Source organism: Lissotriton helveticus, chromosome 2_1, assembly GCF_964261635.1.
Source record: "Lissotriton helveticus chromosome 2_1, aLisHel1.1, whole genome shotgun sequence".
NCBI lineage: Eukaryota > Metazoa > Chordata > Amphibia > Caudata > Salamandridae > Lissotriton > Lissotriton helveticus.
This window is the reverse complement of record NC_136059.1, coordinates 1,524,900,355-1,524,921,969: the sequence shown is the minus strand read 5'-3', so window position 1 is coordinate 1,524,921,969 and position 21,615 is coordinate 1,524,900,355. Positions and strand designations below refer to the sequence as shown.

At 44.3% G+C, this 21,615-nt stretch overlaps 1 protein-coding gene across 2 annotated transcripts in view; it reads left to right on the top strand.

The window, feature by feature from the left end:
- Positions 1-21,078, top strand: part of LOC144818756 (uncharacterized) — a 182,728-nt gene extending 161,650 nt beyond the window's left edge. For both annotated transcript variants that reach the window (XM_078676474.1, XM_078676473.1), the window contains one exon: positions 17,850-21,078. In XM_078676474.1, coding sequence (XP_078532600.1) covers positions 17,850-18,457 — 608 coding nt within the window. In that variant the 3' untranslated portion in view covers positions 18,458-21,078. The remainder of the gene's footprint in view (positions 1-17,849) is intronic.
- The last annotated feature ends 537 nt before the right edge of the window (positions 21,079-21,615 follow it).

The following is a 21,615-nucleotide window of genomic DNA, read 5'->3' as shown; positions in this document are numbered from 1 at the left end:
CCTCACTGAGTCACGTTTTGAGGAAGATGTCTGCCCTGCCTAAGCAGAGAGATACTTCTTTACATACTGTAACTAAGGGATTTTAAAAAGCATGATTTAGTGACAGACAATCTAAAATGATCAGGCGATTTAACTCTGCTTCCTCGCGGACCATATCTTCACCCAACATAGCAGGGGCTTCACTACCACCAGACCAACTAAATAATTAACACCAAGTTCTTTGTGTACTGAGAAGGAGGGGTGCTCTTGGGGACCTTCAGAATTCGGCTCAGAAACTTATTTTGGGCCTGCTGTAACTTATGCATCAAGGTGTACCCCCAAACTCCACTACCTTGTAAAACCTTAGAAATGCATTTGGACTGATATAACTTTAAAAGCACGCCTGACGACCATGATGCCAATCAATGGGCATACCTGGCGATGGCCTCTATTGATTTATTCATATTGCCCAACTTTCCCTCCATCAGTAGTTTCCAATTTAGTTTTGCATCAAGTAAAGTTCCCAGATAGGAAAAGGCTGGCACCTTTGCTACAGTATGACTTATATATAGGATTTTGCCAAATTGACCATCAGATCCAGTCTGTCCATGAAAGAAAAAATCTGTCAATTACATTCTGCAGGCCCAATACTGTATGTTAACCTGCACACGATTAGAGGAGAGATGCTCCTCCTGTGTTCAAGGGGCAGAGAGTTACTCTCAAATGGGATTACGTCCTCCCTAAGTAAACTTATAATCACAAAAGGTACCCCACTCTATACCGAGATAACGTTCGACAACCCTGGGGGGATGTTTGATGAAGCGACCTAGATATTACCCACTGGGTTGTGGGAAAGGAAAAAAATCCTTTTTGTTTTAATTAGCCTCACACACTCTAGTGGTGTCATGCTTCATCATCGGGTCACCCTGTCCCCTAAAAGTCAGGGTGGGCTCAACGGTATCTCAGGGAGCTCTTGTAAGATATGGTCAGGGGGTCTAATAGATTAAAATTCCTCAGGCTGTTCCCGATCCCTTTATTCTTGGAACAGCATGGGATATTAAAATAAAATAGCATATATCAAGGGTCAGTTGGATGTATTATTGGTCTAAAGATCCTAGTGCCAACATGTTTCAGCCTAACTAATGGCCTATAAAAGGTCCTAGGCTTTCTTCAGGGCTATATGTGTGTAAAAGTTCCCTCCCTGGTATAGGCAGAAGACAAGTATCACACTTCTCCAGTGATATAAAAAGGACAGATAGCTGCTCCTTTTTCATAAGAAAAGATACACTTATCTTTAATATTGAGGATCTTGTTCCTTCTTCTCCATACCAATCTGGGAGGGGTAACACTTCAAAGGGATACAGTCAAAGGGGTAGCCCTGTATTCAAACAGTCCTCAAGGATAAGGATTTCCGTGGGCACAGAGCAATGACGTTACGCTGTCTCAAGCCTGGCAGGAAGCCCGCTTAACCCCACCCAAAACGAGACCAACCTACCCTTGTTTTCAGTTGCTATGGAGAAAAAAGGGGTTAAAGTCTCTTCCCCCGGCACTAGAGGTTCCAGGCAGATTAATATCTCATGCTGGCAAGGTTCAAAAAGTGAACTGTTAAAGGCATTGGCATCTATCTGTAACCACTGTAGACACCTCCCCTGATCAGCGAGTGATAATATTTCTGTGGGCATGTGAGAGCGCTCCGTTAGGCACCCCACCCCTTCAAGTGTCAGAAACATAGGGTTGTGGTCACTGAAGGGCTGTCTAAGATATTGAAAGTAAAAGGGGGCCATCCAGAAGAAGCTGAGGAAATAATAAAATCGAAAATCGCGGCGCTCCCCCTCCCTTTAAATGTGAGGGGTATCTGAAGCTTAAATGGATTAATCATCTCGTCTAGGGTAAAACCCAAATTGTTAGTGTGTAAATATCTATTTCGTTCTGAGCCTTCTGGGGTGTGCTCCATGTGCATGCCCTCTGAGATCGTGCAGGTGTGTTTGCTGTGAGATGGATTTGAGGAATTTAGTAACAGGTGACAACTAAAATGCCCTGCCAAAATAAGATTCTCTTGAGCAAGGCCCTCCCCCATTAATGAGTCTGTAGCACCAGTTATGGCTAGGAGGTTTGAGGACCCTCTAAGCCCCTTTTTGCATTATAAAAATTGATTAATACCAGGGGAAAAGATCATCTGACAAGCAATTTAAGGCCCTGGAACACAGCGGAGTACCACTTCAGGTCCTTCATTGAGCAATAGAACTCAAGGGCAATGAAAATAGTTAGTCCCCCACTTGCTCTACCAGCACTAGAGCCCACATCAGGGCAGAAAAAGGCTTTGTACCCCTCCAGGAAAAAAATATCCTTTACTTCCCATGTTTCATATGAACAAATAATGTTGAAGGACTTAATAAACAAGATCCATCTTGCATCTAGGAACTTTGCAGACAAACCTGCCACATTCCATGAGACAAATCTTAAGTCCTTCCTTGAACCATGTGTAGGGCCTAGGTGGGAAGTTGTGGTCCCAGCTCGGGGGTCAAAGACCCCAAGGGAATCTGACCTACAAGGGTAGTGCAAGATCTACAGAGCCCTGTGGAGGCTGCTATAGTTGAGGGCCCTTGGGTATGTGTTTGATGTCATGCTCGGGGAGTCAATCCATGTCATTAAGATCTGCCAGGGGAGCATATCGATTTAATGACGCCTGATGCCCGCCTGGAGCTCTCACTACACCACCACGACATATAGGCTGAATTAATCTTGGAATAAACGGGGGTCTATAAAAGAAGCCCAATGGTAGTGGCTTGATGCCAGTGTCAGGTGGATAGGTCTGATAGGAAAATCTCAAAATATTTTGTGGGATTTCAGGGTGTCTAACACTAATGATCACACGATCTCCCTCAAAGGATTTCCAGGAGGGCCCTGTCCATGAGACCCTACGGGCTATCAGAATGTTCATGTGGTCTGCAGTAGTATTTGCCTGGCCAGTGAGAAACCTTATTAATCAATTGGCCAGTTGTTTCCTGGTTTTGGGTAACAAGTACGGAGAACCCAGTCAAAACTATGGACAACACGTCGGGGGGAGATTGATTACCGGTAGTAAGGGACCATTTTCGACAGGACAAGATGATTAGGCGACTGCAGCAAGAGTATGCGCAAGGGGGCACTGACTAGCTGGGGCTACTTTATTGTTAAAGGGGTGAAAGTCATTGCACCGAGAGTGGGCATTCGGTCTCCTTTTGACAGAGTGCCTAGGGTTACAGGAACGGGGTGTCTGCTCCCAGGATAATCAGTAGGGGACATATCAGTAATGGAGACACAAGGTTTCAAGGGTAGGGAGGAAGATATATTATTAGAGGTGGCCAACATTTTCTCTGCCCTGATTAGCATTTCCTTAGATTCTGTCGCCATTTTTTCAAGTTTATCCCAGAGTGGAAACAATAAACCAGTGAAAGTTTCTGTCAGTTTTTGTATCACTGGAGTCCAGCAGTCTTCCATGTCCTCTGGGCAGTTGCTCACAAATTCACCCAGGAGCCCCTTCCGTGTAGCTGGCTGTTAATCTGCCTTTTTGTCCTTGCACTTCCGTTTAGAGGCTGGCGGGATCATCAAATCAGTGCTAGAGGTGAAACTAAGGGGGGCACTACTGGTAGAGGTGCCAGAAAGAGGGGCCTAAGGGGGCAGGTTGGACACGGGGCCAACTTAGTCTGACAAGGAAACCATAGGCTCAGTCCCCTGCACATTTGGTGCGAACGTCTGCGGGGCCTTCAGAGACAATATCGAAAAGGAGCCTCCAGGACCTACTAAGAGTCGCCTTTCAGCCCGGTCAATTTCTTTTGAAATGGCCCCCACTGTTTTCGCCAGGAAGGAGTCAATGGTTGCGCGGATTGTGCCAGTGGGTGTTGTGGCTGGTGCTGCTGATTTTACCCATTGTCGGTGTAATGGCAGAAACAGCAGGGGAGGACTTCGCGTTGCCACAGTAACAAAGAAAAACTACGATAAGGCAGCGACTTACTATGATGTCCTCTGATTTGAGGTATGCCACAGCAGCTGGAAAATGTGATCACAGGGGCCTGACCAGGGGGACCGAGGAGCCAAGAGAGCAGGCCGAGCCCAGCCTCTTCCGGCCACTGATGGGTGCGGAAGGGCCTGCTCTTGGCCCAGTCTTTGCCCGGGCCATGACAAGGCACGACCCGTGCATGTTTCACCCTGCGGGACCGCCTGCCGAAATATGTAGCGTGCCTCCAGGCGCGATGAACTGTTGTCAACGGCTTCCTGCCATAAGAAGTCCTGGGGCTTGTGGTCTGCCCCATTGGTGGGTTCGCTCACCATCCCCGCGCTGAGGGATTGCCTGCCGAAATATGTAGAGCTCCTCCAGGTGCTATGAACTGTTGTCAGTTGCTTCCTGCCGCGAGGAGTCCTGGGGCTTGTGGTCTGGCCGCACCTGTGCATCCACTCACGATGAATGGTGAGTTAAAATTCTTATTACCTGGGGATGAAAGTAGGAGATAAGTAAAGGAGCATTTTGCCATTTAAAAAACCAGTGTCTTATTGCGCGTCCTGATCCCCAGATACGTAGTATGTTTAAACAATGTGGACAGGCCCACTATGTGAAGGTAATTAGTCTAGTCACTGTTTTTGTGGCCTGGAAATATGACCCACTAGGTACTTTTAAAAGACCCCTCTAAAATTGCTGGGGTTTTCTTCAGGACCAGAAAAGTGAGATAGTGAGTGGCAAAGTTGATGCCACGTGAGGAAAAACAGGTGTAATCCCTACACACGCGCTAAGGTCTGTGGAAAAAGAAAGGAACTGCGTACTCACTGGTACTCTGGAGTAGCAAAAAAATCAATGCTACTGGGTAATGAGCAGAAATCAGGGCTCTGGGGGGAGGCACTTCCTGCGTCCAATTTGGAAATGGAGTGTCCTCTCCGACAACCTATCTGTGGTCCCCCATGGTCCTGGTTGGTGTAGGCACTGCAAGATGTTGCGGATTATATGGCCTGGGGAATCCGGTTGTGTACGTACACAACTGGTGTACGTACACAACTGGTGTACTCCCCCCAGAGCCCTGATTTATGCTCATTACCCAGTAGCATTGATTTTTTGCTACTCCAGAGTACCAGTGAGTACGCAGTTCCTTTCTGAAACATGTAGACCGCCACACATAGCCAACTCATAGGACTATTACTCCGTCAGGAGTTGCACCACACATATTTTAAACGATACCCTGGGCCGCCAACATTAAAATACAAAGGCAAGGATTCCCAGAGGTATTTTTAACTATCACTAACATCACATCAGACTGTTGCACCAACACCCGCTCCGATGTAAACCAGGCGTCGCAGCACAACCAGGTGGCATTCGGCCGCCTGGTTGGGACCCCGATGATAAAGCATGACACCAACCAGGTTGGTGTGTGAGGGGTCTTTTAATAGTACCTAGTGGGTCCTATTTCCAGGCCACAAAAACAGTGACTAGATAATTACTTACACATAGTGGGCCTGGTCACATTGTTTAAACAAAATTAGTATACATCCCAATTTAGTGAGTACATGTCTTTGCAAATACTTCTATTTCATTTCATGGCATAATGTCTTAAGTGTTCACATCCTCTTGTTTATATACAACAACACCTGTATAAGCTTACATTAGAAATGCCATCTGTAAAGCTCAGTCATCAGCATTTCACAGGTTTTTTTTTTTTTAAAAGATAGAGGTAGATTTCTCAAGGTGCCATGGCTTCAGCGTATGGTCTATTGATGTGTTTTCTGCTATTTTTCAAGGTCTACCTGAGTGGCAGTATGTCCCGGCTAGATGTCTCTCTCAAAGTAGTGCACACTGTATTCAGGACTTGTGCAGGGGTACTAGCGAAGAGCTAGGGGTTTACCTTTAGTATATGGAAGAATGTGAATACCTGCTGTGAAGCAACCATGAAGGGCAGCAGTCCTAAGCAAGAGGAAAACCAACTCCCAAAGATTGAAATATGTGAACACCTACTGTGGAGCAACCATGAAGGGCAGCAATCTTAAGCAAGAGGGAGACCAACTCCTAAAAGTTTGAAATGCAGCTCGTCCCATCTGGCTTTAGCTAGATTGTGGAAATGGTCCGTTTGATTTTGCTGCAGACGGCTGCTGGTGCCCTTGCCTTGGTGCATGCCTGCCTAGAAAGGCAGAGGTTATCAAGACACAAATGCCTTAATGTTGGCACATGGGAGCACCTACTTGCGCAGTGAGTCAGTCAAGGCTCTTAAACATTAAATCAGCAATACGTGATGTTCGAGGCATGAGCTGCAGATTGCACACTGTGCATAGATCGACACCTAGTGTTGGGCCCGGATGTTTGCAGTTTGTTGTTGTCCTGAAAAGTTCTTTGGAAGTCACGAGATAGGTGACTCCTCCTTAGGACCACATTGCGCATGGGTATCGGCTCCATCCCCAGATCATTTTTTTCCGCCATCGGGCTCGGATGTGTTTCCTGCGCTCCTGTTTAGAACCGATTTTCCTTTGGCGCGCAATCCTCACCCAGTTTGACGGTATTGTTTCGATCGCGCTACATCGACGCGATTCTCTACCACTTCGATCCCAATCAGAAAACTCTTGTAAAGGATCCTAAAACCGGACAATTGACTCTGAGCTCCAAGAAGAGACCACTGGAGGCGCCAGCACCTCCTCCCCCTCCAAAGAAGAAGGACATTGCAACCTCTCCATTAAGGGTCCCTTCTTCACCACCTCCCCATATTGTTCCTTCTCCTACACCTCCTCCACCACATCATTCACCTACACCATCTACTAATCCAGATGATGATGTAGACACAGATTCTGACGACATAGGTGGGGGTGCACACGACCCAGCAGGCATCAATAGTCCCCCTCAGTTACCTAATCCATGGGATGATTACAACACCCCTCATGTGCCTTACGTCCCACAAGATGATGTATACCCTTCCAGACCTTCCCCACCAGAGGACACTATAGGGTTTAACCTACTAGCCCAAAGAGCTGCACAATATCATGGGGTGGACTTACACACCGATGCAGTGGAGGAAGATTTCCTATTAGACACTTTTGATAGCACACAAAGGTCTACTGACATCTTACCAATGCTTAAGGGTGTCATCAAGCACTCAACAGAGGTTTTTAAGGATCCTGTCAGGGCTAGGGTCCTCAATCCTCGCATTGAGAAAAAATATAAAGCTGCCCCTACAGATCCAGTTTATATTAAAGGTCCAGCACAATTAGATTCTCTAGTAGTGTCTAATGCACGTAAACGTGCTAATTCCCAGACATCAGGTGAGGCCAAACCACCAGGCAAATAATCTAAGCTCCTTGACGCCTCCGGCAAGCGAACTGCGGCACAAGCAGCTAACATCTGGCGCATTGCCAACACCCAAGCGTTGCTAGCAAGATACGACAGGGCACATTACGACGAACTAGAGTTCATAATGCAGCACCTACCAGACAAATACAAAAACATGGCTAATGAACTTATACAGAAAGGTAAAAATATCACTAATACTTCCATCCGTTGTGCCCTAGACGCTGCAGATACTGCCTCAAGGGCAATCAATACCACCACCCTACTACGTAGACATGCTTGGCCACGTATTTCAGGTTTTAAACCTGAGTAACAAAACTCCATCCTTAATCAGCCATTTGAAGAGACACATTTATTTGGCCCAAATGTTGACGTGTCTTTAGAGAAAATGAAAAAAGACACCGATACAGCAAAATCTATGGGAGCCTTGCAGCAGCAAGCTCCCAGACGTTCCTTTCGTCGCTCATCATACAGATTCAACACAAGAGGCTACTCCTCAAAAAGTCCCTCCACTTCCTACAAAACCCCTGGTCAATCCACATTCACTAAGGGCTACCAGAGAGGCGGTTACAGGGGTAACAACAACAAAGGCAGAGGCAAAAACAACAACTCACACTCTGCCTCTACCCTTACCCAATGACTTTCCTCCCCTTCCCCCCTGACATTCCACTCCTGTGGGGGGAAGACTTCAACAATCCCTGCCTGCCTGGATCAACATCACATCAGACAGGTGGGTGCGACAAATTATTCAGTCACGTTACTGTCTAGAACGAACATCTACCCCCCCAAACATACCACCCAAACAGCGTCCAATGTCACAAGAACATCTATCAGTGTTAAAGCAAGTAGTAGTATACCTGCTAGAAAAAAAGTGCAATAGAACCAGTTCCTCTGCACCAACAAAACAAGGGGGTTTACTCTCTATATTTTCTGATTCCAAAGAAGTACGGCTCTCTAATGGCCTATTTTAGACCTCAGACCGCTAAACATATACATACAGTCAGACCATTTTCATATGGTCACACTCCAACAAGTTGTTCTGCTCCTGCTGCAAAACGACTTCCTGGCTACCCTAGATCTCAAGAACGCATACTTCCACATTCCCATTCACAAGGCTCAAAGGAAGTACCTCAGATTTGTAATAGACTGGCAGCACTATCAATTCAAAGTACTCCCATTCGGAGTTACAACAGCACCAAGAGTATTCACCAAATGCTTAGCAGTAGTGGCAGCACATCTACGAAGACAACACATCCATGTCTTCCCGTACCTCGATGACTGGCTCATAAAAGCCAGCTCATACAATCAATGCGTGGAACACACTCATACCACCATCCAACTGCTCCATAGCTTGGGGTTCACAATAAACCACACCAAGTCTCATCTACAGCCATCCAAAGTACAACAGTACCTCAGTGCCACAATAACACCTCAACAGCGCTAGCTTATCTCACTCAAGCAAGGATAGCCAGCATGCACTCTTCTAACAAAGTTTCAGCTACAAAACTCCCTCCAGCACGAGTGTTCGAGCAACTCAAAGGGATCATGGCCTCTTGCATCTTCATAGTACCCCATGCAAGACTTCAGATGCGTCCTCTCCAAGAGTGCTTATCACGTCAATGGAACCAGGCTCAAGGTCACTTAACAGACCTAGTGTTGGTAGACGGTCGGACTCATCGCTCTCTGCAGTGGTGGAACACCAAAAACCTTTCCAAGGGACGACCGTTACTAGAGCCAGTCCTCAGGTAATCTTGACTGCTGACGCATCGCTCTCCGGCTGGGGAGCCCACCTACTGCAACACACCATGCAAGGCACACACCATGCAAGGCAGGTGGACACCGCAACAAAAATTACTCCACATCAATCATCTGGAGTTACTAGCAATATTCCTAGCACTAAAAGCTTTCCAGAAGCAAATAGCAAACAAAGCTGTGTTAGTCCGCACTGACAACATGACAGCAATGTACTACATACAGAAGCAGGGAGGCACACACTCCCTGCAACTCTCTCAACTAGCACAGGCCATATGGAGGTGGGCTATACCTCAAAACATATTCCTCCTAGCCCAGCATGTTCCGGGAGTACAAAATACTATAGAGGATCTGTTAAGTCGTCAAACGCAACAGACCCACGAGTGGGAACTTCATATGCAAGTTCTTCAACCATTCTTTCAGATGTGGGGACAACCTCAAATAGACTTATTTGCCACCCACGAAAGCGCAAAATGCCCAACCTTCGCCGCCAGATATCCACACCCACTGTCAAAAGGCAATGCGATATGGATGAATTGGTCAAACAGATTTGCGAACGCTTTTCCACCTCTACCACTCATGCCACTAGTAGTACGCAAACTACAGCAGCATTCTCTGACCCTCATCCTAGTTGCTCCAACGTGGGCCAGCCAACCGTGGTACACCACACTGCTACAACTGTCTGTAGTACCGCACCAAAAACGGCACCTGTCTCCACACCTCTTAACACAGAACCGTGGAGAGATCAGACACCCGGACCCAGCTCAGCTCAACCTTGCGATCTGGCTCCTGAAGTCCTAGAATTTGGATATCTGAACATTCCTCCAGACTGCATGAATGTCATTAAAGAAGCTAGACGTCCAACCACTAGGGCATGTTACGCGGCCAAGTGGAAACGATTTGTGATATATTGTCACAACAACAATATTGATCCCCTAAATGTGTCTATTCAACACATCATAGGATACTTACTGCATCTCCAAAGATGTAACTTAGTCTATACGTCTATTAGACTACATCTTGCTGCAATAGCAGCATATCTGCAAAATATACAACATCTGTCTCTGTTCAGAGTGTCTGCCATTAAAGCCTTTATGGAAGGCCTTAAAAGAATAATCCCACCCAGAGTACCACCTTCGCCTGTGTGGAATGTAAGCGTTGTTCTCGCACGGTTAATGGGACCTCCCTTTGAACCTTTACACAGATGTGAATTACAATTTTTAACATGGAAAGTTGCTTTCCTAGTAGCTATTACTTCTCTGCGGAGAGTTAGTGAACTACAAGCACTAACCATCCAAGAACCCTTCTTGCAAATGCATCAAAATAAGGTAGTTCTACGTACTAATCCAAAATTCCTGCCCAAAGTCATTTCTCCATTCCATCTCAATCAATCTGTGGAACTGCCCGTTTTCTTCCCGCAACCACAGTCAGTAGCAGAAAGAGCTCTTCACACATTAGATGTCAAAAGAGCATTGCTATACTACATAGAAAGAACTCAGCCTTTTCGTAAGACAAAACAACTTTTTGTGTCTTTCTCACCACCACACAAGGGTAATCCCATTTCAAAATCTGGGATAGCTAGATGAATTGCCAAATGCATACAGATTTGTTACCACAAAGATAAACGTACGTTATCTGTTCCTCCTAAAGCCCACTCTACAAGAAAAATAGGGGCTTCAATAGCATTTTTAGGGAACATTCCCCTAGATGACATCTGCAGAGCAGCTACATGGGCTACACCACACACATTCACAAAACACTATTGTGTAGAGGTGCAAACAAAACAACAAGCTAATGTGAGCCAGGCTGTTCTCAAAACATTATTCCAAACTACTGCAACAGATAGGGGTGGTCGCCGCTAAGAGTGGGTACTGCTATACAATCTATGCACAGTGTGCAATCTGCAGCATATATGCCTCGAACGGAAAATGCTACTTACCAGTATGCATCTGTTCTTGGCATGTAGAGCTGCAGAGTTGCGCTACCCTTGTCTGTTCCAGTATTATCTTAATTAGATACAAATTACATTGGCATCCTTCCTTTTCTTGCAAAGCTCCATCATTTCCCTAATGGCGAAAAACATTCTGGGGATGGAGCCGATGCCCATGCGCAATGTGGTCCTAAGGAGGAGTCACCTATCTAGTGACTTCCAAAGAACTTTTCAGGACAACAACAAACTGCAAACATCCGGCCCAACACTAGGTGGCGATCTATGCACAGTGTGCAACTCTGCAGCTCTACATGCCAAGAACAGATGCATACTGGTAAGTAGCATTTTCCTTCCATGATTAAAACAATATCTAAAACTATCAATATCCCTCGGTACAAGCATCAGTCAAGGTACAAACTCTTTAAAATTATTAAATATGTTGCCAGGGCACACGTTACATCCAAAGTATACATTTGAAATAAAACGCTCTTTGCTATCAGTCTAGATCTTATCATTAAAAAACATAAAATGCTTTAACATTCACCAGCGAGGCATTAAAAACATAACGACAATTTAGCAAGACATGTTTAGTACAGTGCAGCCTAAATCCACATCCACACAGCCCTTCTGCATTCCTAAATGATGACATTCCTGATGGGTAAGCATAAAGAGGGAGAAGTCCTACTCTAAATTTGATGATATCATTGCACATCTGAGAATTTGTGAGCTCATGTAAATATGAGAAAGAAACGTTAGCTTCCCAGAAATCACAGCAATCTATCATAGAAAGCTTAAGGCGCAAATACTGAAGGTCCCTTCCTCTTGAAGCCCTCTGACCCTGATTGGTAATTAAGCCCCTTGGAATGTGTAATTACTGCGTGGGACTGCATTTACCACACAGGATTCCACACAGAATTTACTACCTGATTTGAGCAGGTGGTAAATGTATGCTTCTGCTCCAGAGTAGGGTGGGGGGAGGGGTTGTAGTGAGAATGGGAGTCAAGGACAAGGTACATTCTAGCAGGGAGGAGCATGCTCGCCCTTTCCAGATAAGTAATTAAGGTTGGTTGAAGCTGCACCAAAACCTGAAGCAATTTTACTGGGTTTTTGCTACCCATAAAAATGAGGTCCAGTGTTCCCACAGCCAAGACAAGCATTTGCAATACAATTGGTCTCGCCTTTGGGACCTTATATGTATTTAGCTATGCAGCACATTAGCCTGGGTGCTGAAACATCTACTGTTCTATAACATGGAGGGAAAGTAAGCACCAAACTGCGTGACATGCTAGGTATGGGAACACATGAAGAGAAATATTACCTTTGAGCGGGAAATGGTATAGTGCAAAGATCTGTTTTTAATATAAAAGCAGGGCCTTCGGTGGTCATATATCTGAAAATACAGGATTCGAAAAAAATATTATTGTCTACGGTTGAGCGTGGAAGATAATGTCTATGGACTGGATTCTAGAAAATGTTAAAGTGATTCTGGTATTTTACTGACTTCTACTGGTCGTTTTCTTTCAAGAAAGTTAAAAAGAAGTAGTTGCCAGAAAAATTAAAAAAAGAAAGTCCCTTAGCAGAAAGCAATTCTGGTCTTTTACTTACCTCTGCTGGTCTTTTTCTATCAAGACAGTTAAATAGAGGCAGTTAAAGAGAAAAAAAGTCCCTAAGCGGAAGCAGACAAGTCCTAGGGCTGATCTGCAGAGCGCAGACAAGTCCTAGGGCTGATCTCCACAGCCCACAAAGTACATACACATTTAAGTATATACTAAAGAAAATACAAGAGGTCTCGAATGCTCGACCTAAAAAATGAGTGCAGGAGCACCGGCCCTCTCTGAATCAGGCAAAGTGGAATTCCATTTTTTTTAAACAGATTTTATTGCCAATTAATATTAAGCTGTGTCATTATACATCATGAAACAAATATATTCTGGCCTTATCTATTGGCAATATATCCCATTACCCAGCTCGTGGCTCCTTTTCATTGGAGTCAGTTTTTCTGTCGTCGCCTCCCGGCGCCCAAATATGAAATGCTGCATATGTTTCATTAGCCCTTCCTCCTCCCCCTACCCAACTAAACAATTAACTAGGTCCCCCCCCAACCCGCACTGCTGTCTTCATTATTTTCCCAGAGCTCTGAACGGTACCCCCTCGTGTCAGGCCATGTGTGAAAGTCCGCCGTACGTATCCCCAGGTCAGTGGTTACCTTTCCCTGAAAGCATGGTATATGTCCACCCCCAGCCGGAGCCCCTGTGCACTCTCTCCCTGTCTCCGCCACTTGCAAAGTTCCCATTGTGGTGGCCTTTCAGGGGTAGAAGCGTTGGATGACTGCCCATTCGGCTGTATGTCGTCCAGCAACGCCTACCAAGCCCTGGCTCTCTCCTCCCTGCCTATCCTTCACTGCGCATTCCTCAGAAGGACCCTGCTCTCACAGCCCACCCATTTTACTAGCTTCTGCTTTCACCCATGCACATTGGGGCCCCTCGGATCTTTCCAGTTACGGGTAATTTGCCACTTTGCCAGGACAAAGGCGAGGTCCTGAAACCTGTCTGGTTTTAGTTTTGGCCGTGTGTGGAAACAAACCCAACAGTACATGTGTCGGTGTGCATGGAATTACCCTCTCCGTGATCCTAGCCGTCTCCTGGCACACTTCTGTCCAGTAATGTGCTAAAGAAGTGCAGCTCCACACCATGTGGAAGTATGTCGTCCCACCATATTACACCTCGGGCATCCTTCTTGGCAAAATACTTATTAATACGCTCCGGGGGTCATATAAGCCCGGTGGAACGTATAAAAGCTAATTAGGTTAAAGCGGACATTTCTGGAGACCTTAGCCGCCCGTTCAAGTACCTTCTCCCACTCCTTATCCGCTACCGGAGTGGCAATATTCCCCTCCCAATGGCTCTTTAACCGGTCTTGTGGCAATATGGAATCCCTCCCAATGGCCCTACTAAGACATGCAACCGCCTTGATGGTTCCCCTGGCCAGGCTTATATATTCGCAGGTGGCCTGTCACACCGGCTCCTTCGTACCGGTCCCCCAAAGTCGCCTCAGGGCCCCTTTAACTGCCCCATAGATTAGGAAATGCCCCTGGGGAACGCCCCAGTCAGCACTAAAGTCCTCAAAGGATAGCAGACCGCCATCTTGGAAAATATGTCCCTCCTTTGTAGCCCCCACCTGCACCCAGTCATCTATATCTCGCCAATTTCCTCCATGGTGTAGGACGTCCAGTATCGACATAGTCATTTCAGGCGAGTATAAACGTTTCGTCCTGGTTTTCTGTCGGCATCGACTCCAACACGTCTAATCACACTATGCTTGTTGCTACTAGCCTGTCCGTGCCAAGCAGTTCCTAAAAGTGTGTGAAACACCTCCATCCTATCTGGAGTGAAGGGTGGTACTCCTCTATCCTGGTCATTGCTTTCTGTCACCCATTGCGTTAGCCTCTGCAGTTGTCCTGCCAAATATTAAGTCTCCATATCAGGCAGGGTCTCACTCTTAAGGAGTGAGACCCGGCCCATCACGGAAAGAGGAAGCCTTCCCCAAAAGGCCATGCTATCCCTAAGGGAGCCTTGCGCTTGTTCTATATTCCCCTCTTTTACATCTGCCATGTCGTGGAAAATGCTCACTCCCAGATATCAGAAGCAGCGGGCGCCCACCTCAAGTCGCCCAGGCTCACAGGTGGCGGCATGTCTGCCATCAGCGGGAACAAACTGGACTTTTGCCGGTTCACTCTAAGGCCTGATAAGGCCCCAAACTCGTCCATCATCATCCGCGCCCCCGGCAAACCCTCCCTCGCCCGCCGCAGGAACAGAAGAATGTCATCTGCGTACAATGCTATATTATGCCTCTGTTCCCCTAACTGCAACCCACAATAATCTTTGTCCGATCGCGCTACACATGCCAGTGGCTCCATAGCTAGGGCAAACAACAGGGGGGGAGAGAGGGCACCCCTAGCGCATACCTCTCTTCACCCGATATTGTTCCGATATCGAGGCAAAGTGGAATTCCATACGGTAATAATGCTCTGCCCAACACATATTCTAGGTGTAAAGGTCTCTTCTGTCTTGTGCCTCAACTACCCCTTGTCTGATCAGCAAAGCTGTTTATATAATCGCTTTGCAATTACCAGGGTTGCTTTGAGACTAACTAGAATAGAATGTTTTTAGTGTATACTGGAAAAGAAACTCTCCCATATGCTTTACATGCTTTCACTGATGACTCCTCCAGTGCTGCCAGTTGACTTGGACAGTGGAAAAGCCTTGTGAGAAAAAGAGTAGGGATAACGGCATTAGGCCTAGAATGCTGAGGTCATTATATGGTAGAGAGGAAAAAGAAGCATTCAAGTTTGGTTGTTTTAATTAAGTATTGGGAGATCATAATATTGTTACATATAATTTAGATTTGATTATGAAAAAACTAATAAAAATGTGATGGTAAAGTTCATGGACAATGTATTAATGCAATAGAAGTGATAACTATTAATAAATGTATTGTCCACTGAAGAACATAGGGCCTGATTATAACTTTGGTGGTGTGGGAGCGGGGCTGCACACCACCGCCTGCTCCCACACCGCCAAACCTCACCACTGACCGCCCACCAGATTGTGAGTTTTCTTGTGGTCTGGCAGGCGGTCCTTTGGTGCCTATTAGAAAGGCACCACAATAAGAACGCCAAAGCCTATGCAGACTATACAGTCCGTGCAGTGCAGGAAAGGGGTGCATGCAGACAGGGAGGCACACCATGTGTCCCCCCTGCATGCATCCTCAGGCCATGAGGGAACAGAAGGCCCTATAGGGCCCCCTTAGTTTCCTCACAGCCACAGGTTTGATGGCGGGCTTGCCACTATGAAATCTTCGGCAGTGAAGAAACTTGTAATAAGCTTGGTGGTGATGCAGCAGCACCACCAGCATATTGCAGCCCTCAGACCGGCGCGCCACCGCCAGTGATCACGGATCCCTTGCAGTTGCTGCGGTCCTATGGCGGTCCGACTGCGATAGTTGTAATATGGCAGTCCGACCACTGGTACAGCAGACCCTGACCACCACTGCACCTCCACCGCGAGTTTGGCAGTCCTATGTACCGGCAAACCTGTAATTAGGCCCATAAACTTGATCCTGAATTCTATTTAACACGTTAACAATTTAAACATTTCAAATAAATCAGCACAGGTTGTAAAGTCAGGCAGTGTGAGTGAACGTTATTTGTATCCCTTCGACCATGCCTTGAATCATTTCTCCTTTCCTGCATCCTCTTTCCTATACTACACGTTTTCTCATATGCTATTTTACCAAACTGTTCTAAATATATTGTCTATCGGCTCCTTCATTTTCTACTTTCTAACTATAACAGTTAGCACTACGTTTTTAAAGGTATTTTTCAGCAACTGTTTTGCGAGCTTGATATGAAATAGGTGGAATAGACATATTTGCTTCTTTTTGAAGCTATGTGATTCTGCATAAAAGCGGTTTCACACCAAGAAACCCAAAATCGCCCAGAATAAAATTAAACAGTGTTGGGGTTTGCATTAATGTCATAATAACATTATGGTCAAATATCAAAAGCAGATTTGAAATTGCTGTCTGATAAAGTAGGAAATGTCGCACACAGGCCATGAAATGGAGTATATAAAAAAAGTTCTTAAAAATTGTAGAGTTGCCAGGTCTGAGTTAAGATGCTAAAGAAACACAATTAATTGATGGACAGAATGCAGAACAAATCAAAACATTTTACCCCAGACAAGAGATCTGTGTTAAATCGATCATTCTTTTGCTCACCATACAACCCCAGTTTAGACCAGGCCATATGCAAATCAGTCTTGACCCTGTGCCTCATGGGAACAGTCCAGCCCGAACTGCCAAGCCAGGTCCTCCCTGGACCGGAAACAAGCATCCTAGGACCGGTTTTGGGGTTTCACCCCTCATCAGCCAGGATAGCTTGAATTCATTGGCACAGTGAGCCCGGGACCCACTTATGGGCATACCAAGCGCACTTAGGGCAAGAGAGCAAAAGACATACAATTGATTGATGGACAGAATAAATCAAAACATTCACCCCCAGTCAAGAGATCTGGGTTAAATCCATCATTCTTTTGCTCACACTACCACACCAGTTTAGACCAGGCCATATGCAAATCAGTCGTGACTCTGTGCCTCATCGGAACAGTCCAGTCCGAACTGCCAAGCCAGGTCCTCCCTGGACCGAAAACAAGCATCCTAGGACCGGTTTCGGGGTTTCGCCCCTCATCAGTCAGGATAGCTTGAATCCAGTGGCACAGTGAGCCCGGGACCCATGTCTGGGCATACCCGGCGCATTTAGGGTGAGAAAGCAAAAAACACACAATTAGGGTCAAGACTGATTTGCATATGGCCAGGTCTTAACTGGGGTCGCATGGTGAGCAAAAGAATTATGGATTCAACCCAGATCTCGTGACTGAGGTGAATGTTTTGATTTGTCTGCATTCCCTCCATCAATTGTGTGTCTTTTGAGTTAAGATGTTGTCTGGCCACTACTAGCAGTATGCGTTGCATTGTCCTTTCAAATTGCTTCCCTTCTTACTTTGCTTCTTACATATACTAAATGCCATAACAGGCCTACCTTCATCCATATTGGGATACTAAACTGCAATAATGCACCATATCACTTATTTAAATTCACTTATGTTCAAACACATAGCGGCAAAAATAGGTATCAGTATTTACACTGGAAATATTTAACGCAGTTACATCTGGCCTACAGTAGCTTGATACACCATGTGTTCCTTTACACTCTACTACTAGAAAGTTTGTAAAACGGTTTTAACTTCATACACTCCTCTTAAATATGGTAATAATTGTGAATAAACTTTTTCTTACATGTCAAAAGGTAATGACTGGCCTATTTGAATCCAACAGGCTTTGGAAACTTGAACAAAAGAGCAACCGTTGGAGAATACGTGGAAAATGTGCGCAGGAACAAAAAATATAGAACATCCGTGTGGTCACAAGGCAATTGGAAACAGGGAGTTGAGAAAACTGTGCAACACGAAAGAGGTTTTATAAATTTACCATCTTGCAATTCACAACAGCCAGCCCCCAAACCAGGAAGAATGGATAAATGCAAAGAACATGAAAGTAAACTGAGGAGTTTAGAGTTTTTTAAATCCCTTCCGAGCACACTGCAGAATCCAAGAATTTTCAGATGCACTGTATGTGATAAAAGTTATGGCCTAAAGGGAGAACTTATTAGACATATGATCACACATTCAGGAATTAGGCCATATCCATGTACTGAATGTGGGAAAAGCTTTTTTCAGATGCCACATCTTATAAGACACCATAGGACACATAGTGGTGAAAAACCATATTCATGTTCATTCTGTCACAAAAGGTTTAATAGAAAAGATAATCTTAATGGACATGAAAGGATACACACTGGAGAGAGACCATATAAATGTAGTGAATGTGAAAAAAGATTCATTCGTAAAAGTGATCTTAATGAACATCGACGAAAACATTTTTGAAGTCAAGAGATATCTGGGAAGGGTACTGTGAAATGAAAAGGAGAGAAGTTTTTTTCTACCATGCCCAGACTTGAGGATCAGGTTAAATACTATCATCACATTTATTCAATATATAATCCAGTAAACAAAGGCTATCACGATGGCACAACAAAGTAGGCTGTAGTAGTGTCTATCATAAATAAAAAGGTATGCCAAAGTCTTGAACAATATTGGAAACGTGAAACAGAACATTTGCCTTAGCCATAGAAGGCCATATTTCACTACATGTAATAAAAATAATGGAATGTATAAGCAGATATCTATACTTGTGAAATGTATGTCGAACAAGTGATACCTTTGGATTGATGGTATTACAGCTGTTGATCTCCTTTTTTGAAAACATGGGTTACAATGTAGAGTGTCTCCTGCATCTATTCTGGTACTCAGTACCCGCCATCTGTACTGCTTGGATAAGACAAGCATTTTGATTTAAACATGATCAAATTCAGACACGCATTGTGTCTTGCAACTATGCTATTAATATATGCGCTGTTATACTGCTGAATGTGATGAATGTGTATGGGTGGACTGACCCCCTCTTGTGGAATTCAGCATATGCTGCTGAAAGTCTAGTGTGGCATGGTCTTCACAAGCACATTAGAAAATCAGCTATCACAAGGACATAGAGCAAAACATGTCTGTGCTCCTGCCATCATGTTACACACTTGCCAAAGGAATGGTTAATAGTCATTGACTGAAAACGTGGTGATCATTCCATGTAGCTGCCAACAGATTTGACTAATGGTTTATGGACACATGTCTTTGGAAGCCAAACTAGCATTGTGAATAGAAAAAGTTCTTATGAAATAGGATGCTCGTGGCAGTTATTGTAATTACAGATGATTTAAGAATGCTCCAAACGTAAAGGAAACCTGGGCACTTTAAGATGGACTTCAGTTGATCACAACAAACATTATGAATGTAGCTGTTGATCTGCATTGTGAAGAATTCCTTTGGCAGGATTAAAGTCTTAATAGTAACACTGTGAAAAACATTGCTAGGCATGTTTAGATTTAAGGAATCTGCGTGTCTGAGGGGAATCTTTCAATGTGAAGTACTTCCTTTGATTCAGAGATGAAGGGTATATTTTGTTTACGTGCAGCTGTAATGCACAGTTCGAAATTTAATACATAGGATGTTAAACAGTTCAGAGCTTTTCTGGAGTACAGTAAAGTAAATTGTGATCCTGTTTAGGATAAGGCCCCATTAAAGAAGGGACCGTACACCCAAGGCAATATTTAAGAATCTGGCAGCAACCTCTACAGTCAAAACTTCAAAATCATACTCTTGATGGCAACAGTTGGGGTAGTAGTAGGTGACAGATTTTCCTTTTTTCTTAGTTTACCAGACATCTGTCATGTTAGGTTATTTGACCATTTGATACATTTCAGTCTTTTCATGGCCTCTGTTACTCAACAGAATGTATAAACTGCTCATTTAAGAGGCAGTTTAGCGGCACCACTAGGAATAGTGGGACACTGCACGAGCTCCTAATGTTCAGAGAATTTATAAACCAGTACAAGTCCAAAAATATCAGAGAGAAAGAAAGAGTTTGTGGCCTGGCCTGGTTTTGGCTCTGACCTACCAATCACAAAGCATCATTCCTCCACAAAGTTGGAACAGCGTGGGCTACTGAGGCTAATGGCGTATGAAAATCAACAGATATGATGTATGAAACAGACCGTCTTCTGTCCTGTTGCTGTACTCTACGAATTCTACAATGCACATTTTCTGTACCATTTTTCTACTATGACAATGGCTAGATCTCCCCGGATAACTGAGCTGCTTCAACGTTTTTAGTTATGTTATTCTGCTAACACTACATTAGCAGACATGATAAAAAAAGTTCAACTTTATTTTAAGCTGCCTTTTGGACTGATATATGATTAAACAGGTATAAAGCACTATTGCCTTTTTCCAAATTAGCTCATACGCTGGTGAATAGACGTGAATGTTTAGAAGTTGTCAACCAAATGAGCACAATTGAAACATAACTGTTTTCCTGGAAAGTTTTAGGGTCGCCTAATTTTTGTGTGGACCTTTCATCGTTTAAAGCTGAAGGTATTCTTTCACTGGATTTGTGAGAAAGTTGTTTTTGCATACCCCATCATTTGATTAGAAATTTATTTCTCAAACTCAAAATGTCACTTTCTTCGGACCTGCTGTAGATTCACTATTTATACAGTTGCCTTATTTCTGTTTCTTCTTTTGCCCTTTTATATGCACATGTGCTGCATAGTTTACATATCCATGTTGTGCCTCTTGTTCTTTTTATTTGAACCGATTGTTTCTTGTGATAGCTTTGATTTTCAGATTGTTTCTTGTTATAACTTTGTTTTTCTACCATGTCAACAGCCCAGTGGGAAGGCTGCCTTTTAATGTGGTCTCAATATAGACATACGCTGTCTTGAGGAAATGTAGTCTTCATTTTCCCATCCAAGGAGCATACTGATGATAAGGTGCACTGCACAAGAGAAAAAGCAAACATAGCTGTGGTGTTGTCTGTACACACCAGGACCATCTTTACATGCATTTCATGATTTGTTCTGTTTACAACAACTAATAAATGCAAATTTTTTTATTATAAATTCGAATATATCTTCTGGAGCAAAAACAAAACAATCATTAGAACTTGTGAATGCTGCACAACCGTTGTATTTGAATTTGAAAAGGCTGTCCTCTGTTGACTAGAATCCAGAATTTGTAGCGTTCGAATGCCCAGTTGGATATTTTTGGGACTCTGAGTTGAAGAAAAATAAGAAAAAACAATGTGATGTTAATTACGATGTCTGAGAAAATAGTAGGAAAGATCTGCTCCTGTTTCGTATCACTCTGTGTCACAGTAGATATCCAGTGAGAACCTTACCAAGAACAGAAGTGACCAAAACACCACCGTCTGTCCACTTTATCATTCAATCAAGGAAACTTCACTGAAAAACATGACAAGTTAATGAGGACAGAGATTGCATGCTTACAAGAGAATAGTTATAGGTATTAAGCGTGCATGAGAAAGACTCAGAAATTATGGAATGCCTGAAAAAAAAGTATGATTGTATGAACTTTAGAATCACACAGAGCAAATCTTACCACTGTGCACTGCTTACCAATGTTAATTATTA